This window comes from Abrus precatorius, unplaced genomic scaffold (assembly GCF_003935025.1).
Source record: "Abrus precatorius isolate BTA unplaced genomic scaffold, Abrus_2018 Scaffold6, whole genome shotgun sequence".
NCBI classification, from domain to species: Eukaryota; Viridiplantae; Streptophyta; class Magnoliopsida; order Fabales; family Fabaceae; genus Abrus; species Abrus precatorius.
The window spans coordinates 13,345,121-13,371,892 of record NW_020874406.1 but is presented as its reverse complement, the minus strand read 5'-3'; the positions used below and the strand labels follow the sequence as shown (position 1 = coordinate 13,371,892).

The following is a 26,772-nucleotide window of genomic DNA, read 5'->3' as shown; positions in this document are numbered from 1 at the left end:
GAGAGTGAGTTCTAATACACCAGAAACTCTAGCAACGGGTTATCTCGATATTTTGAAATGTTAGTAAACATGTAGAATACGAAGATTATCATTTACAGTACAATTATAGGGTGAATGCGTTGGCCCGTGAAGATAAAGAAATTGACCCATAGAAGACTTTACCCGTAAATATATGTATGTAAATATGCTGGCACTTTGCTTCAATCAGCACAGTGCTGCCATTGAACAGTGTGTAAACGCATCGCTTTCTCTCTGGGGCATCTATAGCGACTCCTTTTACGAAACCTGATCTCGTTTTTCTTGTAGCTGACAAGTGAAATTAACCTCAACCATTTGTTTTTAATCCTTTGGTCGTTCTTCCAAATATACTCAAGTCGTGACTTGTGGTATGGTTTCTAAATATTAGGCATATTCGTTTGTCTGATTGTCTCCGTAATTTTACACATTATGCATTGATGAGAGGCTAGAGAGCCAGCGTCAGGATAAAGGAGAGTGGGAATCATTTCTTGTAATTTGGTAAAAGTATAAGAAAAACAAAATTGTGGCCCCCAAATCACAAGGGATTATTGTCCATTCCTTAATTACAAGAATGTCAAATAGATAAAAAGAAAATTAACGTTTTCAAACATAGCTCAGCTAGTTACTTGTTCCACACACACCATAATTGATCAATGATTTTAAGGCGTTAGATTAATCTCCTTGGAGCAAATCTAATAGCAGTAGTTTCATCACTTCTAACATTCATGTACACTCTATCATAATCTACCTCTAATAAGGACACGTAAACGTGGTGATGACGAAATGGTGGAGTAAGAGTGCAATCAGGGCAGTGGATTTGTAAAGGAAAATTGAAAAAGATTAATCATTTTACACATTGTTTTTTCCCTTTAGGATGCTTACATGTAGCTCTGCCTTTGGTCACCAATCTTTCAGCGTCACCCATTTTATGCAGGAGAAACACCGGAACACACCATATTAGTTCCCACATACCTTTCACAACCCATTGGTGGGTCCCCATCCTCCCCCTCAGTTTTTCTGTGCCTCCTATTTGAGTTTTGTTTGGGATGCACATTTTTATTTCATATAAAAATTAGGCACGAAAAGGAGTGGGCTTTATTATATAAAGGTGGGTGAGGGACTTTTGGGTCATCACAAGCTAGTGTTGGTGAGACTTTTGCATTGGTTAATTTGAAGCTTTGTATTGGTTAGCTTTAGCTAGCTAGTGGGGTGGTGTTAGTGCCATGGGGAGGCAACCTTGCTGTGACAAACTTGGGGTGAAGAAAGGTCCATGGACTGCTGAGGAAGACAAGAAACTCATCAACTTCATTCTCACCAATGGCCAGTGTTGTTGGCGTGCGGTGCCCAAGCTTGCTGGCCTTCGCCGCTGTGGTAAAAGTTGTCGTCTTCGTTGGACTAATTATCTTCGCCCTGACTTGAAGAGAGGGCTCCTCACAGAGGCTGAAGAACAGCTTGTTATTGATCTCCATGCCCGTCTTGGCAACAGGTATTTCATTTTTCACTACCTCTGCTTCATGCATTGCCATGTGTTAATTTAAAGCTTGTTCATCAATCAACCATGTTCTTTAGTTTGGCTTCACCATTAAACAACGTTGGAACTCTATATTTGCCGTGAGTTACTTGTGTAAACCACATACAATGTTGAAGAAAGTCGTACATTTGAAATCATATTTTAAGCAACAACCGTATAAATATATGGTCAATTGGACATGTTTACCTAATTATATAGCTTGAAAAATTATTTAATTGGTTTATTTTTTGTACAATGAAAGAGTTTATAAATTGGAGGTGATCGTTGGGTGAAGAATAATGACATATTCTCATTAGTTAGACTTGTAAGATAAATAGCACTAATTCAATTAGGATCTTACTTTAAGACATCTATATGCTTTTTTTGATATTCTATCTTTGCGAACAAGAAAGACCTTCACATCAAGCTTATTCGTAAATGTTGCTGCGACTTAACTTACGCAAACGGTCATGAGTTTTGTTTGACACATGACTGATTGGTGTAGATGCTGTGTCTCAGGTGGTCCAAGATTGCTGCTAGGTTGCCTGGAAGGACAGACAACGAGATTAAAAATCACTGGAACACCCACGTCAAGAAAAAACTCCTTAAGATGGGTATTGATCCTGTTACTCATGAACCCGTTAACAAACAAGGCACATCAGAGCATTTGTCACAAGTTGATAGCATCCATCAGGTTAAGGAAAATGATGGGGTTCTCAATTCAGAAGTCAATTCAAGCACTGAAAATTCTTCAGGGGAAGAATCCCTTTTGCTGGATAGCATTTGCAGCGATGAATCTCTAATGAACAGTCTGTGGCAGGATGAAACTCCTCTGATGGACATATTATGGGACACTGCACCTGAATCATATAATACAAATAATGGAATGGGATTGCCAATATGGGAGGACAATTGTTCTTGGTTGTTGGAGTGCCAAGACTTTGGTATTCATGATTTTGGTTTTAATTGTTTCAGCGAGATTGAGTCAACTGCATCGCAAACTATAGGAGTAGAGAGAAAAGGGCATCAGGATGGACTACATTTGGTGAAGTGAGTTGTCCTTAAAAAAGAGAGTAAGCTATCAAATCTGCATGCGACAAAATGGGAATAAATCTTCTCATCGTTAATTTCAAGTTCAAATTTTGTGTTTATCTCTATATAAATATTAAATAAGTTCCACCTTATTAATTGTTTATATATAAAAAAAAGAGATAAATACAAGATTTGAACATGATTTTATCCTATTAAAATTTGATGGGAGGATCCAGTCTCGTTAGGAAAGACCATGGGCTTGAATTTAGGTTCTTGGTGTTAGCTAGTATGTAACATTACTTGAGCCTCCTCAACAACCAAATCAAAAGAATGATTTACCAACAAAATCCCTAGTGCCACATTACTTGTATTCTTGTAAATGCTGTGTAATCTTTTGTGTATAGGCACAAGAAAATGGGAATTGTCAACTGCTACTGGGGTTTGTGATTATAAGACCTATTGTGCATAGATGTTTACTTTGAAAATAATGGCAAAATCTTTTTTATTTATTGTGGCTATAAATTCTTTTCATTTCCTGGTTTATGTCGCGTAGAGATGGATAGCCATAAACATTGAATCCGCAAGTGAAGGTGGAGCAGGATCTTGTTTTGAGATATAGTGTTTATATTGTCTTACATTTATTTCTTTTCTCTTTTTATTTCTTTTATTTAATAAAAAAGTATAAAAATATGTAATTTTTATTTTTAATTTATTAATTATCACTTTAAATTTTAAAAATCTTATACATTTATATATTTTAATATGTTGGTAGGCCTTTTTTCTAATGAAACACGACACTCAACGGTGCTTTATTTATTTAATTTTTTTGTTTTTAAATGCAGGAATAGTGCTTGACTGCTATGAAATGCATGACAGGTTGACAAATGACAATACCCCCACTCCTCCTCCCGCTGTCACCCACTCCTCACTTTTTGCTAGTTTAACAAATCATTCCCATTATCATTTAACACTTTATTTTCTTTAACCTTACAACTGAGCAATTACGGTTTTTAGCAGTACACCGGATCTAATTCCAATATTGCAAAATGGTGAATTTAAGTTTTAGCTTTAACAATCGTTTATTATTTTAATACACTAATTGAAGAATTAAAACAATTATTAAAGTGAAAATTTAAATTTAAAACTCTTAATATTAAAATTTTAAATAAATGGAATTCTTCTTCAAAATAAATTTAAAAACAACTTTTTTTATATTTTCAATTATTAAAACGCTCAATATATTTTAATAACCTTCGTAAAAGATATTTATCTAATTTTCTAAAAGCAAATGATAAGGTAAGATATAAATATATATATATATATATAATAAAATAATGTTAATATACGATGATATTAAGTGATTTAAATTATCCAAATTTATATATATAAACCCTTCGCTCTCTTCAGCAAATGCAAAATAGATAGCACTGAATCAAGGAATCGAGTTAGGATGCTACCATTTATATGGGAACTTACCAGAGGCTTCAATTGAGACCGCATTGTCCATGAGGACAGTTTGCGACAATTATATATATTCACTGTGTCATCATTTTGGCATAAACTAATAAAAGCATTCTTAATCATGGTGTCAGCTTTGGATAAACAAATTGCGCTTTAAGAAATTTTCTGATTCATTGTGTATCTCTTAACCTGATAGTACCCCAAAATAGCTTAACTGCTTAGAAGTAGCTAGTGGAGTTAATCATGATAACATTTTAGAAAGAAATATAGCCATCTCACTCCATAACCTACCCCCTCCTCTCCTTCTCTCTCCGACAAGGATTTTTTTCTTTACCCTTTCATGTTCCACGATTTTTCCAAGCCTTTGGAATTTTATTTTTCTGAAATTTTTCATTTTTGAAAGTCTGATATATTTATTTAAGGATAGAAAAAAATTTTATTTACAAAATTCAAATTTGAAACTTTAATTAAAGAAAGCAGCGGGCATATAACTCTATTTAGTCAAATATTCTAGTCTAATATTCCCTTGAACAAACACAACATTTTAAAGAAAAATTACAATGGCTTTTGCGTGGGAAAACATATATATATATATATATATATATATATATATATATATATATATACTCTAAAGTATATCTAATTAAGAAAATTAGCCTCTTACAAAGTATTTTATACAATGAGGAACGTTAGTATATTCTTCTAAACACTTTTTTAAAATTAATTTATTTTTAAAAAATTTATAACACTTTTTAAAAATTAATTTATAAAGTGAATATTTAATTTTAAAAAATGAGGTAATCATAAAAATATATTTAAAAGAGTGTGTTGATGAGTCATTGACTCATGTAGAAAATTAAAAGTTTGTGGCATATTTCATTGAATTAAAATTATAAGATAATACAATTAATTAAAAATTTTAATGGAATGTTGTAATTACTAAAAAATTAATAAATCATTCATATATTGATTGTTGACATTTGAATTTTGAAAAGATTAGAAAAAAAATGACAATTGAAATTGAAGAGAATAGTTGAATCACTACATAACACAATTGTGAAGACATAAACTTCTGATTGTAGGGACAAAAAGCTGACAGAACATATAAAAGCAAAATTTTCTAAAAAGCCAACACCTTTTATTTTTCATTTTTATTACAGTCTGGAAGTGCAAAAATTTATGTTTTTGTACAGTTTACGTAGAAATGGTAGTTGGAGCAGTTTTCTTACATGCTTTTTAGAGGATTCTCATGGAAACTTGAGTTATATTCCTTTTTTCTCTATTTTCTGTAATAGAACAGTAGCTTCCTTCATTTTGCTTCATTTTACTTATTTGTTGTAAGCTCTTTCTGTGAATATGATTTCATTTTTTGCAATATATTTTAGTTTTAGTTTATTTATTTTCACTATGTCTAGCTAAATATCTTGGAGTTGAGTAAAGATGAACTTATTCTTTTATCCTTTGTAATGAATTAAGCATTGAATATAACTCAAGATACAAACTTTAATCTAACATTTTGATTTTGACGTAATGTCTCTCTGTTTTACGTGAACGAGGTTGATGAAAAAGAACTCATAGCTGAAAAACTGTAAACTTTCTTAGACTGAATCAATTTGTTTGTTACAAATTATCTAGAAATAGAAATGCATGATGATGTGGTCAATTAAGTTTAAATCTTAATGTTAAACGTTTTTTGTTTTATCTAAGGAATTAGGAAGCTAAATTGATTTTAGAACTAATTAACCAAGAAATTAGGATTGGGTATTTTAGAAAATCTGACCATTATATGAAACTATATTTTGAATTATACATATATTTTTATGTAAAGAGAAAAAGATAAACAATTCTGAACTCACCATACATGTCAATTGTTTTTAGACCTACTTTCAATAATTAAAACATTTACATTCTACAATTATTTTGATTATTATTCCACGTTTTAGATTCTCAGCTTCTACTTATTTATCAATTTTAATTTCAGTATTTTTAATTCAACTTTTACAATTTTACATATATTTAATTTTTGTTCTGTTTATACTCTGTTTTTAATAACTCTACTATTATTTTTATGATTTGATATTTAACGTTAATTCCTATAAACGATAAATTTTTTGTTACTTCAATAATTTGATATATTTGCCAAAAAGTTATCATGTGTCTAATATAAGCAAAACGTCGGTATAATAAACAAGTTCTAATGTAAGCGAACATAAATGTAATTATATATTCCTAGTTTTTGGTCTTTCTCGTTGATCCCAAACAAAGTCTCTTTCCAAAGATCAAAGGCCCGCACAGTCAATTGATCATCATTAAACGTTTCTTTAATTAAAAAACAATATATATTATTTAAAATTTTATTTCTTGAGTAACATTTTCTATGTTCGATGTTATTTTTTAAACTTAAAAGGACAAACTAATCATATATATATAAAAGGAATAAATTATTTGAATTTAATTAATTGTTATCGGGGAAACTTTTCTTCATATTCGGTTTTTTTTTCCTTCGTTCATGAACGTTTTTGCATCGTATTAACCTTTTTAGCACATGTTCTACGAAAGAGATACTTATCTTTTTTGAAAAAAAAAAACTTTTGAAGACAAACGTACTCCTTGAAATCGCCCTGTTATCTGTTGTTTTTGGAATATTTGCAGTGGGCATTGTATTATTGTTTTCACACCATTCTCGTAACATTGTTTGCTCCTTGCTTGTTTCAGCTTTGTCTCCCTGGTGTTTTCTCCTGCATTATAGTACTTGACCGCATCATCGTTCTATGAAAATTTCATTTGGTTGAAACAAACGTGTTTGTTCAGTGCTGACCTTGTCGCACATTCATCCATGGCCTGATTGTTAACATCTTTAGTAACATGCAATCGGCTTTTTCTGAACGATGGATGGCTATTATTTGTTGTGCACAAAAATTGAGATACATTGAATATTAATTAGTGATATATTTTCACTTCTACAGATTTCAATATTTACCTAATACAAACAGGATCTCATCTCAATCTCAATCTCAATCTCTCTTGATATGTTACTTTCACACCTTGTATTACCTTTGTAGATTAAAAAATTCACATTTTATTTGGTTGATATTAAGTGTCGTGCGTGTCACTGCTAGCTCGCTCTATTAGATTGCATTGCATGGCGATAATTTACGCTTAATTTGTCAAGTTGGATTTTCTTACGGTATAAGTCAAGGCAAATGTTACACAATGATTAAATATTGTTGAATTCAAACAAGCAGTTAGCATAAATAACAGAATTTGATATAATTAGCAATAAACAGTTTAGTCTCTTAAATTTAAAAATATTTAAATTTTAATATATATTAAAAATTATTTTTTTATGTAAATATAATATTGAAATTTGATATTAATTATTATAGATTATCGAATTTTTTGACAATTACAATTTTTTTAATCAAGAAATTATAATTAGAACAAAAAATTATAAAAAATTAAAATATTTTTTTACAATTTTTTTTTGAAAAATACATTTTATTAAAAAAATTATTATTATGTTAAATATTCATATAATTTTTATAAAAAATATTAAAATAATAATTTTTTTATAAAATTTCCATTAATTATAAATAAAAATATAAGAAAAATATTATATACCCTGATCATTTCTAACACATCATCTCGCCATTAATCAACAAATATGTAAAAAAAAAAAAAGAAGACAGATTCGTTGTCTTCCGAAGAAGAGAGAAATCGTATTAATAGAAAGGGAAAATATGAATGTTTCAATGATCAAGTTTTGAGAAAACAGGTCTAAATCGTTTCAATTTATATATATATACACAATGAATAATCTAAACATGAGTTTAATCAATGTAAACTACAATGGACCAATTAAAAAATTAGCACGTCTAGTGATCAGAATCACGGATAATATCGTATGTTTGCTAAAAAGAGATTTAATGTTTTAATTTAATTTGTAAAGTGACGATATGATATTTTCAACTTTTATTGTTTTGAACTATTATAGATATTTTTATTTTAATCTATAGTTAATAAATTTTACAAAAACTAGTTTTATATGTAACTATCTTATAATTTCAAATATTATGGACACGTGAAGAAAAAGCAATAAATGGGATGGCTTTGGGCTGAGTGGGAGGGAGGATTGCATATTGGGCTGATGGGAAATGAAATGTGGGAAGTGATCCAATAAAACTTTTGGTAAACTAACAGCTCTGACAAAAAAAAGATCAGCTCTGACATTGTGCTCAGTTAACCACTTCTGAAGTCGGAATTGAGAACAGATGAGGGAGCAACAAAGGAGACAACATGCTTCACGTTCTTGTCCTGTGTCGCACTTGATATGTCTCGCTTTTTCCGTTTTTAACTCATCTCATAAAATTCACACTTATTGGGTCAATGTCTATCCCCATCACCTTTCTCTCACTGCCCTCTTCTAGTCTTCGAAGCCCCCCAAAGCAAATTCCGACGAACGATTCGGGAAATCCTGTAAATGACGTTCATCCGGGTCATTTATCCCAATCACATGTTTGCCAGTATCTATCTCAATGACCTTTAATTAACTCACCAACTCCAAATTTACCTCTCAGCTCCCACTGCTTTTGCGTTTTGAGATCCTCCTGGTACCTCTCCTTCATCAATTCCTCCTCTTATATCCCTTGTCCTTTTTTTTTCTTTCTATTGCATAATTTTCTGTCTTATTTCCATTTTTTTTTCAATTTTGAATATGAATTTTTATTTTCTATTTAGACCAAGATATTGTGCTTTTATTAAGGAAATGAAGTCCCTTCTATTGGTCAGTCATGAGTGGTAACTTGGAGATGAAGTTGTTGATTTAATTTAATCCTTCAAGTTATTATGCAACTCAAAGATTAGCATGGAAACCCTAATTGCTGCTGAATCTTTACAAGCTGATGCAAATTTATTTTCTCTTATAGTTATTATTGTTATTATAAAACTTAAAACTCATTTGTAGTTTGCTAAGTTTATGTGATCCGGGATCATATATAATTTGAACTTTTATTTAGGCCAGTAATCTTTCGCATTTGACTGCTATAATGCACAGTATTTTGTGTTGTTGAGGTGCTCATTTACTCCAACCGTCTTTCAGTCTCTCTCGATTATGTGATAACTTTGTTATCTTTTAGCTCTCAAGATAGCAACGATGTCTCATAATTACTTCTGAAAAGTACAGAATGACTATTTTGGAACAGTCAAATGGGAATGGAGTACAAGAATAAAAATTATCACAGGTTTGGTTGATAGAGCAAATTGGAATCTTGTAACTATTCAATGGGGGCCACTTACTTCAAGCACTTTTCTTTTATTTCCTAAGCAAGAACACAATTAACATGACATTCTTGCTGCTCAAGATGAGTTGATCTGCTAGTTTGTGTCAATCTTTAAAATTGGCATGCAGTTGGTTGTGTGAAACACCATTGGATGTCTTTCAAACTTATTACTATCTGCTTTTTGAAAATGATTCTTCCTTCTCTGTTGCTCCCTTGCTCTATTCTTCATTATTCTTTGCTGAATGAGAAAGCAGACCGAAGCTTGCTTGTTTGGTTTGACTATTGTAATTTTGGTTCAGAGTAAATGACTCTGATTATGTACCAGTGCTGAAAGATATTGTTGGTTACTGTAGGGAAAGGTAAAGATTACATGGTTGACCATAAGGTTCTGTTTTTGTGATGTGTTCAAAGACTCTTTGTCTATGTTAGATCATATATTAATCTTGTTTTATATGTTAAATTTAATGTTGTTCAATTTTCTTGATTATAACCATTTTCCTGTTGCCCCGAGTGGTGGTTCATCTTCAGTGATCATTTAGTTATTTTCCACTTCCATATTTTGCACTTTTTTATCATGTCAAACTTTTATAAGAATCTTACCGAGTCAATGTGCATTTTAAGATAATGGTTCGTGGAAGAGATGCTTGTTGGGAACATTGTGTCCTAGTTGATGCAACTAGACAAAAGGTCAGATGTAATTATTGTCAACGGGAATTCAGTGGAGGGGTATACAGGATGAAATTTCACTTGGCTCAAATTAAAAACAAAGATATTGTACCCTGCACTGAAGTTCCAACTGATGTACGGGAACATATTCAAAGTATATTAAGTACTCCCAAGAAACCCAAAACTCCCAAGAAACAGAAGGCAGATCAAGCTGCTGCAAATGGTCAACAAAATAGCTCTTCAGCTAGTGGTGGCTTCCATCATAACCATGGATATAGTGGGCAGAATGGTAGTGCTTGTCCATCTTTATTATTTCCGCATCCTTCACCAAGTGCCCAGCCATTAGTTGATGATGCCCAAAAGCAAAAGCATGATGATGCTGATAGAAAACTTGCCATATTTTTCTTCCACAATTCCATTCCTTTTAGCGCTGCTAAATCTGTGTATTATCAAGAGATGGTGAATGCTGTAGCTCAGTGTGGGGTAGGCTATAAAGCACCAAGTTATGAGAAATTACGCTCTACTCTCTTGGAAAAAGTGAAAACTGATATTCATAATGATTACAAAAAATACAGAGATGAGTGGAAAGAAACAGGATGCACAATCTTGTGTGATAACTGGTCTGATGGTAGGGCAGGATCACTTGCTGTGTTTTCTGTTGCATGCCCAAAAGGAACATGGTTCTTGAAGTCAGTTGATGTTTCAGGTCATGAAGATGACAGTACTTACTTGTTTGAGCTTCTGGAGTCTGTTGTGTTGGAAGTTGGTGTAGAAAATGTTGTTCAGGTTATAACAGATACCAGTGCTAGTTATGTTTGTGCTGGAAGGCTTCTCACAGGGCGGTATAGTTTTTTGTTTTGGTCTCCTTGTGTTGCTTATTGTATTGATAAGATGTTAGAGGATATTGGTAGACAAGATTGGGTAAGCACAGTTTTAGAAGAGGCAAAGACAATCACACAGTACATTTATAGTCATGCTTGGATTCTGAACATAGTGAGAAAGTTCACTGGTGGGAAGGAATTAATCAGGCCAAAAATTACTAGATTTGTCACTAACTTCCTTTCCTTGAGATCTGTGGTGATGCATGAAGATAGTTTAAAGAATATGTTTTCTCATTCAGAGTGGTTGTCTTCCATATATAGCCGACGTCCAGATGCACATGCCGTTAAGTCATTGTTATATTCGGATAGATTTTGGAAGTATGCGCATGAAGCTGTGAGTGTTTCTGAGCCACTTGTTAAATTCCTACGGATGGTTGATAGTGACATGCCAGCTATGGGTTACATATATGAAGGAATAGAGAGGGCAAAGGTTGTGATCAAGGCCTATTATAAGGGAATTGAAGAGAAATACATTCCAATCTGGGATATAATTGATCGGAGATGGAATATTCAACTTCATTCATCATTACATGCTGCAGCTGCATTTCTTAATCCTTCAATTTCTTACAATCCAAACTTCAAGAAAGATTTGAGGCTGAGAAATGGGTTTCAAGAAGCCATGCTCAGGATGGCAACTACAGATAAAGACAAAATGGAAATCACCAAAGAACTTCCTATTTACATCAACGCCCAAGGTGCACTTGGGACTGACTTTGCTGTCTTGGGAAGAACACTCAACGCCCCCGGTATGTCTCTGCTTCAACAATTAAATAACTTGCATTCTGTTGTAAAATGGGTAATTGTTGGAGGGTGTTGTACTTCTTCTCCTTGATGCTCGCGTCTTGTTGCACCATATCAATTGTTCTGTGTATGCCAAAATAATTCAGTCAAAAGCTCTAGACTCTTGCATTTTTCTGATAAGTAAGAAAATGGTTGGCTGCAGCCCTTGTATTGTATTATATTATCTCTAGAGGAATTTTAAGTATCAAGGGTATTATGAAAACACATGTAGCACAAATAATGGGCATGGTGAATTAGCTTTAGAGGTTTCACAAACTTGTGTTCTTCTAGAGTCCAGTTGATTGTCTTTTTTCTGAATTGAACATGCACCTTTTGTTTCTGTTCTGGGGAAATGTTTTTACTTATTTAATTTTGTGAACTTGTAGGCGACTGGTGGGCGAGTTATGGTTATGAAATCCCCACACTACAGAAAGCAGCAGTGCGGATACTTAGTCAACCTTGTAGTTCCCTTTGGTACAGGTGGAATTGGAGCACTTTCAGGAGTATACATAACAAGAAACGTAACAAAGTGGAGGTGGAAAAATTCAGCGATTTGATTTTTGTGCATAGCAATCTTTGGTTACAAACCATTTCCCAACGTAGGAAAGCAAAATCTGGGCCCATTATCTATGACGAAATAGATTGTAGTTGTGAATGGCCCTCTGAAATAGAATCTTCGCCCCCACTTATGGATGATTCGTGGTTGGACGATTTGCCCCTTCAATGCAGAGGGAGTCCTTAGCATTGTGAGGTAAGGACAGATTTAATCAAATCGTGTTATATAATTTTGTACATTTAGATTGTAGTTAAATTTTCTATATAGAAATATGCAGTTAATGATTAAATTGATTAACGATGCACACCGTTACTTTCTTTGTATAATATAATTACCAAGGCCGTTTATTTCTGAGCTGGCTTTTTGTTGGTTTTCCTTCTATCTTCATTCTACGGTATCCGGATACCGTAACTTGTACGCGCACAAATCTTTACTAACAAGTATGAGGCGATCATTTTTTAAGTCTCTGGATTATTTATTTATGTCCTTGCTTGTTTTTAAAATATACGTTTTATTTGTTATATAAACACTGAAATATTGATGTTTTGGAACTAAATGGTAGTAATAGGTAAAATCAAAGTCAATTCTATTATAAAGGAATGAAAAAATTGCGCCACGGTTTTTAAATTTGACCCGTTTAATAGAAGAGTTCCTTTTTAAGTAGGGATACAATCAAAGAGGTATCGATCCATTTTTTGTGCTCCGGCCTGGGGGTTAGCTTGTCATGAAGGCGAATTGTACTTACCTCTAATCTAACCTTCCTCAGTTCCAACTCCAAAGCGGAAGTAACGAGGGATAAAGTCTAACTACATTGCCATTGTTTACGAGGCGCTGATTTCGATTGCTTTGACAAGGTAAAGTCTAATGGGCAAAACGTAGACGCAGTAAGTATCCTTAGTGTTGTTTTTAATCCAAGTTAAAGTTTTACATAAATAATGTATATAATAAAAGTATGCTAAATACATCATCGTTTAAAGTCATACATATTGTAACACTCGTGGTAGTACACTGATTATGACACTTGCACTTGGCCACAGTTTACGAGTAACACTTTTCTCTTGCACTTGGTATTCGGTAATTGCTTGCAGGCGAAAAATTTTGAATTTGGGTGCGTGAGCTTATGAAATATATTAATATTATCCATAAAGGGCATCTTTTATTTTTTAAATCCCTTTTTTCTCCTTTCCATAAAACAAGAAAGAATCCACGAGAAATGGTCGTCCAGTGTGGCGGAAGCCGTAAGCGGAAAGAGAAAGATTTATCAGACAATAAATCCACTCGGCCATAGAAATTAAACCATTCAGAATAAGTAAAATTAAAAGAGGAGTCATAAGAGCAACGAATTTCGAGGCACCATCGATGCACAATGCAAAGGAGGAAGAGTCAACAAAAGTAAAAAGTCAACGAAACCATCTTCCTTATCTCCGCAACCCCAAACATATACAGAGTGCGTTGTGAAATTAGGGTTTCAGTGGATTACAAATTCAATGTGACAGTGTGAAAGAAACGATCACAATCACAATTCACAGAGATGGAGAACATAGGAATACTACCATCAACACCAGGGAAGTTGAAGCCAGAGAAGTATCAACACCAACCCTACTACATTCATCGCCTTCGATTATCAAAACTAACACTATGGTCCTCGATATTCCTTGCCTTCATTCTCTTCTTCTTCATCCTCTCCCCTCCCACCGCTCCACCCACCGCCGCCGTCCCTCGCCGCGATTCCTGGGGCGGACCCGACTGGGAAAAGCGCGTCAGCAAATCCGCGCGTAAGAACTCCGCCTCCGGCTTCACCGTCCTCGTCACCGGTGCCGCGGGCTTCGTAGGCTGCCACGTGTCCCTTTCGCTGAAGCGGCGCGGCGACGGCGTTCTCGGCCTCGACAACTTCAACCGCTACTACGACGTGAACCTCAAACGCGCTCGGCAGAAGCTTCTGGCGCGTGCGGGGGTGTTCGTGGTGGAGGGAGACATCAACGATTCCTCACTCCTCCACAAGCTCTTCGATGTGGTACCCTTCACTCACGTGATGCACCTCGCCGCACAAGCCGGTGTTCGCTACGCCATGCAGAACCCCGGTTCGTATGTGCACAGCAACATCGCGGGGTTCGTGAACCTTCTTCAGGTTTGCAAATCGGCGAAACCGCAACCCGCGATTGTGTACGCGTCGTCGAGCTCCGTTTACGGGTTGAACTCGAAAGTGCCATTTTCTGAAAAGGACAGAACGGATCAACCTGCGAGTCTTTATGCTGCGACTAAGAAAGCTGGTGAAGAAATCGCTCACGCCTATAATCATATATATGGTCTTTCGATGACGGGTTTGCGTTTTTTCACTGTTTATGGTCCGTGGGGTCGCCCTGATATGGCGTATTTCTTCTTCACGAAGGATATTCTGAAGGGGAAGCAAATAACGATCTTTGAAGGGCCTGATGGTGGAAGCGTGGCGAGGGATTTTACGTACATTGATGATGTTGTGAAGGGGTGTTTGGGGGCTTTGGATACGGCTAGGAAGAGTACTGGGTCTGGAAATGGAGGGAAGAAGAAGGGTGCTGCGCAGTATAGAATTTATAATCTGGGTAATACTTCGCCGGTGCCTGTGACTGAGCTTGTCAACATATTGGAGAAGCTTCTGAAGGTGAAGGCTAAAAGGAAAGTGATGGCCATGCCTAGGAATGGAGATGTTAAGTTTACTCATGCCAATATTAGCAGAGCGCACAGGGAGCTCGCATACATGCCTACTACTGATTTGGAAGCAGGGCTCAGGAAGTTTGTTCGATGGTACCTTGATTTCTACTCTGTCTCTAAGAACAAGAGTGCTTCGTAATTCATATCTCTGCTGCATAACAATTTCTAATAATCCCTCTCTTTAGCCTATACAATTGTATTAGGGAAGAAGGACTAGAACCATCATAGTCTCTCTCTCTCTCTCTCTCTAATTGAAACTTCTCTTTGACTTTGAATCTTTAATCCTGGAATGTATGCTTTTTACGTTAGCCATTGTACAGTTTTTTTTTTTTATTAAGAGATCATATTGGTGTTTGTGTTGTGCACCTTGTCCTTTCTTTCCGAGTTTGAAACCATTTGCATTTCGACGCGGCGCTTTACAAGCGTAGTGTCATACGTTGACGAATGCTCAATTACCTGTTTGCCAGCATAAGGTGCAGTTATCGTAAGAGTATAAGATGCCTTCTTTCCTCATAGAGATCACAGCTGTCCTTGTGAATCTTCATTGATGTGGAATTATGGATATATTTTGGTACGCGTGTACGTGTTAGTTGAGAGTACTTGCCTGCATGTGCTAGTTGCCCCGGACTCTCTGCACTGAAGCCAGTGGTGACGTTTGTGCAACTTGTTCGGGATGCAGTTTGGAATTAGTAGATCCCTCTTTGCATCGTGCATCCGTTCTGTTGGTTTTGGTCGCAGCAACTTCTGGACTAATGAGTAATACAGAATAGGATAATATGAAATGGGATTTGATGGGGAACCAGAATACTAAATATGTTGTCTCAGTTCATGTATGACACTCATCTAGGCTTTTCAAAACCCTGATACAGTGAAATTTATCTAGGACTCAAAATCATGTCATGTACCCATTTTTTTAGTAACTCGTGAAATTTCTTTAATAACAATTAATGTGTATTAAAAACCTATAACAAATAATACATTTCGAATTTTTTCTTTATGTTGACTATATTCTTTAAATACTTTTCTATTATTTTATAAAATAACTATTAAAATATATATTTATTATCTTAAAAATATATAATAATTTAATATTTTCTTCATATAATAATTAAGAAAAAATGTATTTTGTAGGAATAAAAAGAGGTCTTCAAATTATTTTTCTATAGAGGTATCAGTTCTGCGAATTTTAGTTCAAGCGTCATACTCTGTTCTGTGAGACCACTGAAAGCACAGTGAGCAACTCCTAACCGGAACTAGCTCAAGACAGAAGTATCATCCAAAGACTAACTGTGTACAAGTAACTCAACGGGCAATGTTGCCGATAGAAGGAGCGCCCCTTGCAGCACCATAGGTTTGTGACTATGTCTTCTTGTGCAAACTAATGTGTCCGAAGTGATTAAAGAAGCTCTTAATTAAATGTTATGTTTCATTCGTAAATGCAATTAATATATGAAAACACTTAAGAATACAGAAATACGAGATCCTGTAAATAACTTTTCAAGTTTAATAAATTTTAGAATAAAAACCATAAACTGCAGTCAAAATAGCGTAAACTAATGTTCTGTCTAATCAGAGATTCTCAACAAAAAATAAGACACCGAGTAGCCCACCTAGCTTCCAGATTAATCTAGAAATGGCACCACAGATTGCTAGTCTAGCAACCTAGCCACGGCAACGCAGCAGGGGCTGAAACATTCCCTAAGCAACCAAGGTGCTGGCAGTTGTTGATTCACTGCAAATGTTAAAATTCATCAGTAGCAGTATGAACACAATGGAATTGCACACCGAAGGCAAAGAAATTAACTTCCAGATGGTGCAGAGGCTTTAGATGACATGCCAGAAAAGTGTGCAATCCAACAAAAGTGCATAAGAAAGCCAACACAACCGAATATAATCAACAATAGCCTATTAGCATACATTATTATGCATGTTCGTTAACATACTTCCATGTTAAAATAATCATCACCTTTCAAAGAAGTGAACTGCACTAACATGAAAATGCTTTACGGTAATATGAGCATAACTTAAGGTTTTCGGCCTTCCTTCCATTTCATCCATGTTTATGGGTCAGAAGCAGGGGTATGACGGGGGGAAGAAACTACAAATGATGGTAAAAAAAACCTCTACAAAGACAACATATAAAGGAGTTACCGCAATAATAAGAGAGTAACCGAGATAATAGGTCTGCATTCGGCTAAGTACTTAAAATAAGTTGGAAAGAGGCAAGGTAAAAATTTTAAATTAAAATCACTCTACACTTATTAACTACAATGTTGACATAAGAATTTGGGAAATACAAAAAGACTTGTTTTTCACTTTTGATTGAAAATCATTTTAATTTGTCATCCATTTTCACCTACTCAACCAAGCACACCACTGAATAGACTTTCAAAAACAAAGTATAACCGTGCAGAAGACGACAGCGTCTGAGCTCAAAATCAAATTAAAATTCAAATAATGGTTACTCGAAAAGTAAAGTAATCGCAATAGAAATGCAGCATGGTATAATATATATAGCAAAATGGGTATGTTAGTAATAAAGGGTATAACTGGTATCATACTATTTCCACACAGGGGGGAGCTTCTTAGTTTTCTTGTAATAACGAGCAAGACGGTGGATTCTGCTCTCGACGAGGATGAGCCTGAACTTTGAATCCTTATCCTTTCTGTTCCTCTCCAGATGCTTCCGTATTGAAACCGCTTTCTTTATCATATGGTAAAGATCCTCTGGAATCTCAGGGGCCAGTCCTGTAACAAACCAAATCAATTCTTCAGTTTTCAATAATGAATGATAACAAAGAGCAACGAATGAATAAAAGTGAAGAGAGAAACCGTGAGCTTTGAGAATGCGGAGAATTTTGTTGCCAGTGACGCTCTTCACCTGAGCAATGCCGTGAGAGTCTCGGAGAATCACACCAATCTGAGACGGCGTCAAACCCTTCTTCGCGAACTTGCAGATATTCTCTTCCACCTAAATCAAATCAAAATTATATAAATAATAAAAAAATTAATGCATAAGACATAAATTAAACAAAAAGGGATGAATAGTTATTATGATTACGTCTTGGGAAGAGATCTTGAGCCAGGTAGGGGGAGTCCTCTTGTATGGTAAAGCAGAGGAAGAAACACCCTTTCTGCGACCAAACCAAACACATTGTTAAGCGCAGCCAAAACAAAGAGTGAATTAGTGACATTGGAAGTTCAACCAACCCGCGACTGTGCATACGACCCATGGCTTTCGCCTTTCTCCTGTCACTCCACCGCACAAGATGAAGAAGATCTCAATCTTATTATCGAATTCACTTCACAAACAAAACCCTAGTGGCCATCACTGGACATATATCTTTATTTTTTCAGTATAATAATAATTATTATTCATGTTAAGCGTTTTTAAATACTAAACTCTGGAGTACTTTTGGGGCTACTTAAAAACATTTTTTCGACTTTCTTAACCTCTTTGGACATCTATAATACATGATATTATAATATTGCTGCTATATTGGTATTAATTATTAATATCGTAATCATATTTTTCAGATTTTATTATTTTATTTAATATACATTTTTATTTTTATTTTTTCTGGTATTAAATTTGGAATTTTGAATATATGGTTCTCCTATAAACTCATAAACAAACCCTTAAAGTAATTATTATAAAAGTTAATAATTTTTAATAATATGATATTCTATAAATGAATAACATTATAAAAAAAATTTACACTAACAATATATTTCAATTAAATTCAACATTTAATCAACAATCAAACTAAATATTTTATTATTATTTACGGAATACATTGTGTAACGCCCTAAATTTTAGTAATATTAATTATTATTATTCTTATATATATATATATATGTGTGTGTGTGTGTGTTGATTTATTTGAAAATGATGTTTATGTGTATTAAGTACATGGATGTGTGTATGTATGACTGGATAGGCTAAATATAGGCTAAGTGCAGGGCGTAACACTGGGCTGTTCTCGCTGTAGCGAGAGGACCCTGAAAAAAGGACTAAAACTGTCACCTTCTCGCTGTAGCGAGATTCTGCAGAAACTAAAGTGCAGTTTTCTCTAGTTTTTTCGCTGTAGTGAGAAGGCGTGTCGCTGCAGTAAGGGGAGAATATCTCGCTGTAGTAAGAATGTCGCGACTAGAAAAGGATTTAAAGGAGGTTAGGGTTCGAGGAGAGTTATTTCTCCCTCTTCCTTCGAAATTCCTTTGATCCTCTCATTCCCAAAGCCTTATTTCACCGATTAATTGCCTCCAAAGCCGTTTGGGAGCGAGATTGAAGCTTGGATTTGTGTGGGGAACGCTTGGAGGTGAGTTTTAAATGGTTAGGATTTCAGTTTTTCATCCCCTTTCTCTGTTTTCGTGGTTTCCTTGGGTTCTCATGGAGTTTCTTCATGTGTTTAGGACGAAATTCGTGAGAGGAGCGCATCTTGGTGGATTTAGCGTGTGGGAAGTTGATCCGAGGTAAGGGGGACTCTACCCTACTCCTTTACGTGTGATATTATGATGTGGCTAAGTAGAGGGTAGGAAATTGCTGAAATATGTTATGAGAATTTGTGTCGTTTATACATGTGTGTATATCTGAATGAATATTGTGAAAATGTGGGCCCGAAGGCCGTGTAATATGAATGGAAATAGGATAGGGGTTGTGTGTCTTGAATGAACTATAGGCTATGTGTTGTGTGTGCTGTGAAAATGAATGTGGGCCTAGTGCCGTGTATTTGAATGCAATGTGGGTTGTGTGCCATGTGTAAGCATGATTATTACATGTGTGAATGGAATATATGTGAATGGGCGTGTTAACACCGTTGTAATGTGCTGTGAATGGTTCAGCGATACACTGGGGCGTGAGAGACGAGGACGGTAGAAATACCTTGGGGAAGAGGGAATGGTGGTGACACCAACTGTGGAACGGGTGCACCATGGACCACACATTCTCTTCCTGACTAGACCTCTGACCATTACCTTTACTGAGCGACCCGTGACTGCTCATGTTATATCCGTGAGGCAGGAGTAACCAGCGACCATTCATGGTGTAAATTTGTGATCACAGTGCTACAGTGAGTGTGGCTGGTGTGCGTATGCATAGATTTGTGTTTTGTAATTATGAATGTGAAATGTTGCCTGTGATTATGATTGTGTAATGTGCTGGAGGTGAGACTCTATGTTTGATTGTGTTTTGGTAGCGTAGAGTACTCACCCTTATATTCATTTTTCAAGTAATCAAGACGATCAGCACCGGACTCAGTGAAAGGGGTGGATAGAACTGCTATAGGACTAGGAGTTTATTTTGAAACTAATGTATTTGAATGGGTCCTATAGTAGTGACTTGATAGAAATTGTAACTCCTTTCCTTATTTTAAAAATATTTGATGAAACCAAGGGTTGAGAACTTTATTTGAAATAAAATTTATTTTATTATGAATTTGTGAAATTATGATTTATTGAAATTAAACATAAGATGTTACACATTGCGTTATAATAATTTGGTCTTTTAATTTTTTTTCTAATTCAAATAAGAACATAAATATTTTTAAATATATGCAGAAAGTTATTTGATTGATAATTGTTTATCATAATTTCTTTATTATTTTTTTATCGAATGAAAAAAACAGCAGTTAACCATATTATATAATACTTACACAAATTCATAGTCATAATTTATAAATAACATTTTATCAAATAATATCAACATTTTTTTCTTACAACCAATGTACCACTTTTTTTTAAAAAATTATTATAATTTAACATTATGTATTATTAATTTTTTATAATCTTCTTACACTTTTTTCATCATCTTTATTTCTTATTTATTTTTATTTACAACCATTTTTCTTGTAATTCTTTAACAAATGTTTTCTATAAATCAACATTTCTTTATTCTAAATTTACTTAATAACTCTTAACATATTAATTTGTTACATAATATACCTTCAAACAATTTTTTAATACATATGTAATATTTAAATTACAAAGAAAAGCTTATATGAAAGAGTCTATAGAAATTTTATTTTTTAATTAATATTTTTTATTCTAAAGTATTTTTTGTCTCTTAATATATAAATTTCATACAATATAATTATTTATTATTTCTATCACTATTTCATATAAAATAACACTATAACTATCATAATAGAATTTATATTACAAAATTTTATCTTAACAACTTTGTTGAGTATATCAAATCATACTCCAAAGCAAGGTAAAAGAGTGACACGTTACATGCAAGGAAGACATGTGAGATGACTTGATTGCACGAGCACCTCTTTAACAGAGGAGGAACTTGATGAATCAGGTTGAAGTAAGAAGGTTAAAAAAGGAAAAAATTGTTTCTTAGATGAAATTGATAAAAGTAAGGCTTAGATGAAATTGAGTGTTCACATTCCTACCTTTTTATGTAGAAACTTACTTGAGAAACTAGTTTCCAACCTTAATCTAGTTTTAGAAAATATTTGGAATTCCCTATTATGAACAAATCCTTAAAAAGACAAATTTTTAATACTCGATTGACAAGGCTTACGCCAACTTAGTAGGTTGACAGGCAATGCAACCCTCTTTTGCTCGGAGAGTGACTTTATCCAAGTGAGTTTTAGATTCCATTCCTATCTACCCAATTATGACAATTTTGTTTCCTAAGGGTTGTCTCTAAAATCTCTAGAAGAAGACGTGTCATTTAATTACTTGGGAAACTTTGATTAAGCATAAGGAGCATAGTGGTATAATAGTTTGAAATCTAATTGAGATGAATAAGGCTTGCATCATGAAGTTGGCCTGACAGATTAGGCTAAGTCATACTTTTCTCTGGAACAATGTGTTGCTTGCTAAATATGGCAAATATGACCATCATCAACAAGATTTCTCCTCCAAGCCCTCTAACTCCAAGCTCTGGAAGAGCTTGGTTGAAGTGTAGCATAGCATAAAAAATCTAGTGTGTTAGAGCATTGAAAATAGTTGTACTATTAGCTTTTGGCATGCAAGTGGGTCGATCCTAATGTAAGGATTAGTGACTTGGTCTCTAATATTTCATCTGATCTCTATGACATCATGGTTAGTTCTTATTTAACTCCCTTTGGGACTTGAAATAGGGATATGATTTCTAATATTTGCTTTCTTTTCATTATCAAACAAATTAAAGTCATTCTACCTCTTATTGCCATTAAAAGAGATGATTATATAGGTTGACCTAGTCAGTCAGTAGATTATACTGTTAGCGGTACATACCAATTACTTAATGAATTCACTAAACTAGTTTATGTTGTCAACTGGTCTTTAATTTGGAAGCTGAAAGCCTCCGAATGAGTCAAGACTAAGACTTTTCTTTGATAGATGGCTCATGATCATATTCTAACTAAGCTGAGATTAAGCAAGTGAAAAATTACTTATAAGTATCGCCAACATTGTCCTCAACAAGCTAAAAGCACTCTTCATGTGCTTTGTAATTGTCTAATTATTTCTATGATATGGACTCGATTAATTTCTTTGGCTCATAAAGCTTCTTCTTTCTTCTTGATTCTTGGAGTTAGTTCTAGTTTAACATGAGCAAAAAAGATTAACATATAACTTCTTATCCCTAGAACCTTATCTAGATTATCACTATCCATTTACTCTAGTATTAAAGGAATATTTGTTTGCATAATGTTAATTTAAGGGTTCCTTCAATTCAAATGCTACCATTTTCACTAGACTTAGGCATATTTCCTTTGCCTTTTTGATACATGAATCTTCTATTTCTCCTAAAAGAACCAACCTGCACCAACATAACTTGGCAACCAACATCTAATAGGTGGTTTACCCTTACTTTTGATGGAGCTTGCAAAGGAAATTACAGTCCTCCTGCAATGGGTGGTCTTGTAAGGGATCAACATGGGCTCAAAAGTTACTATCATTATTTGGGGCAAACATCAACTTATAAAGTTGAGCTCTAGGATGTTATAGATGGCTTTTCCATGGCCAAAGAGTTGGACCAACATAATCTGAAAATTCAGCTTAAAGCTATTTTGAATAAATGTTTCAGCAAATCGCTTCTGAATTGTCTTTTACTATTCCAAATTTGAATTCTTCTTCAAGGTGATTGCAAATCACTTCTGTATTGTCTTTTCCTATCCCAAATTTGAATTCTTCAAGGTGATTGGTGTGTCATTTTTAAATATATTTACAAGGAAGTTAACCAATATGCAAATCCTCTAACTAATTTAAGTTGTCTTCTCCTACTAATGTTATAGAACTTTTACCTTCTCTATTGAAGTTATACACTCCTACTAATGTTATAGAACCTTTAGCTCCTATTCCTCGATTACTTTTCCTTGTTGCAAATGTTACGTACATTCCTTTCTCTAAACTTTGATTTTGTAATCCTTCCCTTTAAGCCTTTCTTTAAAAAAGAAAAAGGAAAAAAAACACTATAACTATCACATATAGCGCCGGAAACGTTAAGAAACATAGCATTTATCAAAATCAAAGGTTGAAAAAAATTGCTCGAAAAACTAACATTTGTACACTAGTATTGGTTTATAATATAAACACATAATCAACTGCTAAATAAATATAACGTCATTTTATATAAAACAACACTTTATTTATTACTTATAAATAAAAGAAAAAGGTAACTATATTTATATGTTAACACTATTAGTTATAGTGCGGTAAAGATGGCTAAGCAAATGAGATTCCAGTCTCTCACCTAAGCATGTATTCCGTAGATTAAAAATGAAGGAAAAATTGAAATTTTTGGCAAATGCAAATTAGGTTTCATTTAATAATCTTAACTTAAAGGAAAATATATTTTTTAATTTTATGCATATTTTAATTTTGCACCTATTAAACCAAACAGTTCTAATTCTATGACGCTTTAATTGATAATGGAAAGCAAGATCGCAAATATTTAAAGCTAAGACCAACTTCATTAGAAATTTTAGCTGAATTCCTATTGGCTGTTTATAATGAGAGCACAACTCTGTTCAATGAAATCCATCGTAAATTGTGTTTTGCATTAGGATGTGCGTTACTTCTATTAACAATGTCAACCAAGGAGACCACTAAACATGACCTGACTAATCACTATTGACATAAGCTCTTTGGTAACGAATTCTTTTTTAATGCAATTGATTAAGGTGTAAATCCAAACACGCCATATATACAAACGAGACATATCATCAAAACCTAGAGAAAGACGTGCCTGTAAATGACAGATTTAGGCAGAGATAACCTTACCAAAGTCATTTTCTAGCAAAGTTTGACGTATAAGAAAATCCGAATAATTAAGTTCAGACCTAGGTTCTCAAAAAAAGAAAAAGAAACAACCTAAAAATTCCTATTTTTAAAAAACAATTATATGCTAGTTTAAAAGGTTCAAGAGTTCCAACAGGAATCCCAGAAGATCATATTGGGATACTAACAAATTGAATTGAAAACAACATAACAACATAGAGTCCTCTGTTACAGCCAGTTTGAACAAAAGAAGTATACATTCTTGATGGGAAGTGTCTAGGGTGCAGATAGACAAGAAACACCTCACAAAACATGACACAGCAATACCAGAAATGTAATGCCACGATGCTGGATAAAGCACCTAATTAGAAATTTATATAAAAACATAGGCACACAAACAGACACATGCATGCGAGAAGAGAACTCAATCAAGTAGTCACAGTTCATTTTCATTCCTGTGCTAGAGTCATCAACAAATGTATATGTTGAAGGTTCAATTTTTGACATTCAATATTTTCCATTCTTGCATTTTCAAAAGTACAATTTTGACGTTTATCTTAACGTGGACATTGGTTCAAAACTATTATTATCTTGAAGTTCAATGTTTCAGAGGTATTTACAAAATTATCGCCACAAAACATAGATAATTTAAATATCCATAATTAACAAAGATGACATCAACTTAGAGTATCATACCAAGTAAATAATGGTGCAAGAACACGAGTCCAATATTACTGCATTAAACACAACTCCCATATTCGGTAGATGTTCTAAATTTGGTCAGCGAGGTTTCTAGGAATGGATTCTCTTTTGCATCACCCAATATTCTATTCCCTAACAACAACTGGCATTGATGAGATCACGAATCAACAATTTCACATGCAAACACTATTTTAACAAATCCATTCTAACTGACCATAATGTCTGACAGAACATATCAACCCTCACTAAAATACACTACAAATGTCATATTTATTGCTGGAAAGCTCAGTTATAATAATTATTCTTAAGATCCAGATCTGGCCAATCTTTCACTCTAGCACTTGGTTAAAGAGATCACAATAAACATTATTAATATGAGAATAATTTCTTATCATTCTACCAACCATTCGTAGATCATTTCCTTAAACCTTGCTCAAGGATAGAATAGCTTCTGCACTCCAAAATGAAATTTTTAAACAGAAGAGCTTGTGCATGCCACTTTAGAACTAGATCATTTTCTTAAATTGAGTTGTTAAGACACAGTTCCCCATAATGCCGCATAGACAAGACAAAAACACTGACAAAGATCACATGTTTATTCAACTAACATCTATCCATCTAATCCTCTCATCCAAATGCTATAAACCACTGTTTACGTCAAACCAATCTGCATATGGTGAACACCAGCTCATTTTGTCCGATCAACAGTCAACTACTATTGAATTATCTAGGCGATCAATTTCTAAAATGAAATATTTTCTAGATTCATTTTTGTACCAAACATAATCTTTGCTATAAAGAACTATATGCATTTCTCTCTTCCTTCAACAAGAAAAATCATATGCAGTTAGAAAATATGCAGAAAGGTGGGGAAAATGCCTGACAGATCATTGTCAAACGTCATCCAAGCAAGATAGAAATTAGAAACCCCACACTCATGCAGACATTTACATAGTGTACGAATTTTACACGGAGTAGGGTTTAATTATTTGGTAAGATTGCACTACCGCACTCTACTTGCTGATTCCCCTTGACTTGAAATTAAGAAAACAGGTATGATACAAAAAGGAACAAAGGATTAGATACAGTACACAAGTTTGCCAACCATGACATTGTCTCAATTACAGCATATATAAACTACCTCGGAATCAGATCTCATAATACAAACCAATCCAACCAAATAGGGCAAATTGAATAGCCACCGTTTCCTAAAACCGCCCTCGGTTAGCTACATAACATAAAAATAAGCATAACTCGGTTAATAGATTGGTCCACTGAAAAGAAACGAAGCGGTAAGAAAAGCAAACATCACAAATTAAACAGAAGCAATACCGAAACAGTGGCAAAAGAAAACAAATAAAGCGATTCCAGTTGCAGAATGTAGTATTACTTAGCGACCATTCTGGCGATGAAATCTTCGTAGCGGATCTTGCCATCGGACCCAACATCGACTTCCCTGATCCACTCGTCGAACTCGGCAGGCTCGAGCTTCTCGCCGATGTTGGTGAGGATGTGGCGAAGCTCGGAGACGGAGACGAAGCCGGTGGAGTCCTTGTCGAGGACCTTGAAGGCGTCGCGAAGCTGACGATCGAAGGGCTCGGGCTTCATGTGTTTGGCCATGAGATCGAGAAATCGGGGGAAATCGAAGGGGGCGGTGAGGTTTTCTTCGGCAACGATGGCTTTGAGTTGGGCTTGGGTGGGGTTCCCTCCGAGGGAACGCATGAGGATCCCTAGCTCCGACGGAGCGATGCGACCGTCACCGTCGGTGTCAAAGAGAGTGAAAGCTTCCTTCATGGAAGAAACTTGCTCGTCGCTCAGATCCTTACCCATTTCCCTTCTTGCGTTCTCAACTCTCAAGTACGCTGTCAATCCAACAACACAGAAATTCAAAGTGCTCTTCTCCCCCTTCACTCACTCTCTCTCTCTTCTCCGATGCAAATGATGATAATGGTCACGTCGCAGGATACTTCTTTCTTTTTAATT

At 34.5% G+C, this 26,772-nt stretch overlaps 5 protein-coding genes across 8 annotated transcripts; 3 read left to right on the top strand and 2 right to left on the bottom strand.

Annotated features, from left to right (window-relative positions):
* Positions 1-1,172: 1,172 nt before the first annotated feature.
* On the top strand, positions 1,173-2,628 carry LOC113868755 (protein ODORANT1-like). Its single transcript, XM_027504624.1, has 2 exons — positions 1,173-1,504; positions 2,048-2,628. The coding sequence occupies exons 1-2, from the start codon at positions 1,242-1,244 to the stop codon at positions 2,580-2,582; spliced, it is 798 nt and encodes a 265-aa protein (XP_027360425.1). The 5' UTR covers positions 1,173-1,241; the 3' UTR covers positions 2,583-2,628.
* Positions 2,629-8,491: 5,863 nt separating this feature from the next.
* Positions 8,492-12,480, top strand: LOC113868754. Of its 4 annotated transcripts, none has more exons than XM_027504621.1 (4): positions 8,492-8,631; positions 9,157-9,261; positions 9,922-11,593; positions 12,014-12,369. In XM_027504621.1, the coding sequence occupies exons 3-4, from the start codon at positions 9,925-9,927 to the stop codon at positions 12,367-12,369; spliced, it is 2,025 nt and encodes a 674-aa protein (XP_027360422.1). In that variant the 5' UTR covers positions 8,492-8,631; positions 9,157-9,261; positions 9,922-9,924. The 4 variants fall into 4 exon arrangements, with proteins under 4 accessions (XP_027360422.1, XP_027360421.1, XP_027360423.1 ...); XM_027504620.1 differs by having other exon boundaries at positions 8,759-9,261; XM_027504622.1 differs by lacking the exon at positions 9,157-9,261.
* A 1,007-nt stretch (positions 12,481-13,487) lies between these two features.
* Positions 13,488-15,751, top strand: LOC113869128 (UDP-glucuronate 4-epimerase 5-like). The gene has a single exon (XM_027505290.1). It carries the CDS (start codon positions 13,715-13,717, stop codon positions 15,008-15,010), a length of 1,296 nt encoding a protein of 431 aa, XP_027361091.1. The 5' UTR covers positions 13,488-13,714; the 3' UTR covers positions 15,011-15,751.
* A 610-nt stretch (positions 15,752-16,361) lies between these two features.
* Positions 16,362-18,188, bottom strand: LOC113869429 (40S ribosomal protein S13-like). Its single transcript, XM_027505750.1, has 5 exons — positions 18,082-18,188; positions 17,933-18,005; positions 17,704-17,842; positions 17,433-17,619; positions 16,362-16,603 (listed from the first exon to the last, which is right to left on the bottom strand). Exons 1-5 carry the CDS (start codon positions 18,102-18,104, stop codon positions 16,570-16,572), a joined length of 456 nt encoding a protein of 151 aa, XP_027361551.1. The 5' UTR covers positions 18,105-18,188; the 3' UTR covers positions 16,362-16,569.
* Positions 18,189-25,842: 7,654 nt separating this feature from the next.
* Positions 25,843-26,772, bottom strand: LOC113869481 (probable calcium-binding protein CML13). The gene has a single exon (XM_027505810.1). It carries the CDS (start codon positions 26,617-26,619, stop codon positions 26,176-26,178), a length of 444 nt encoding a protein of 147 aa, XP_027361611.1. The 5' UTR covers positions 26,620-26,772; the 3' UTR covers positions 25,843-26,175.

Coding starts and splice junctions, on each gene's coding strand:
- LOC113869429 (XM_027505750.1), bottom strand. CDS start 18,104: ATGGGTCGTATGCACAGTCGCGG. Junction 17,620..17,703: donor CCGCATTCTCAAAGCTCACG/GTTTCTCTCTTC, acceptor GGTTTGTTACAG/GACTGGCCCCTGAGATTCCA. Junction 16,604..17,432: donor CTCCCCCCTGTGTGGAAATA/GTATGATACCAG, acceptor TAACATTTGCAG/TGAATCAACAACTGCCAGCA.
- LOC113868755 (XM_027504624.1), top strand. CDS start 1,242: ATGGGGAGGCAACCTTGCTGTGACAAACTTGGGGTGAAGAAAGGTCCA. Junction 1,505..2,047: donor CATGCCCGTCTTGGCAACAG/GTATTTCATTTT, acceptor GCTGTGTCTCAG/GTGGTCCAAGATTGCTGCTA.
- LOC113869128 (XM_027505290.1), top strand. CDS start 13,715: ATGGAGAACATAGGAATACTACCATCAACACCAGGGAAGTTGAAGCCA.
- LOC113869481 (XM_027505810.1), bottom strand. CDS start 26,619: ATGGGTAAGGATCTGAGCGACGAGCAAGTTTCTTCCATGAAGGAAGCT.
- LOC113868754 (XM_027504623.1), top strand. CDS start 9,925: ATGGTTCGTGGAAGAGATGCTTGTTGGGAACATTGTGTCCTAGTTGAT. Junction 11,594..12,013: donor AAGAACACTCAACGCCCCCG/GTATGTCTCTGC, acceptor GTGAACTTGTAG/GCGACTGGTGGGCGAGTTAT.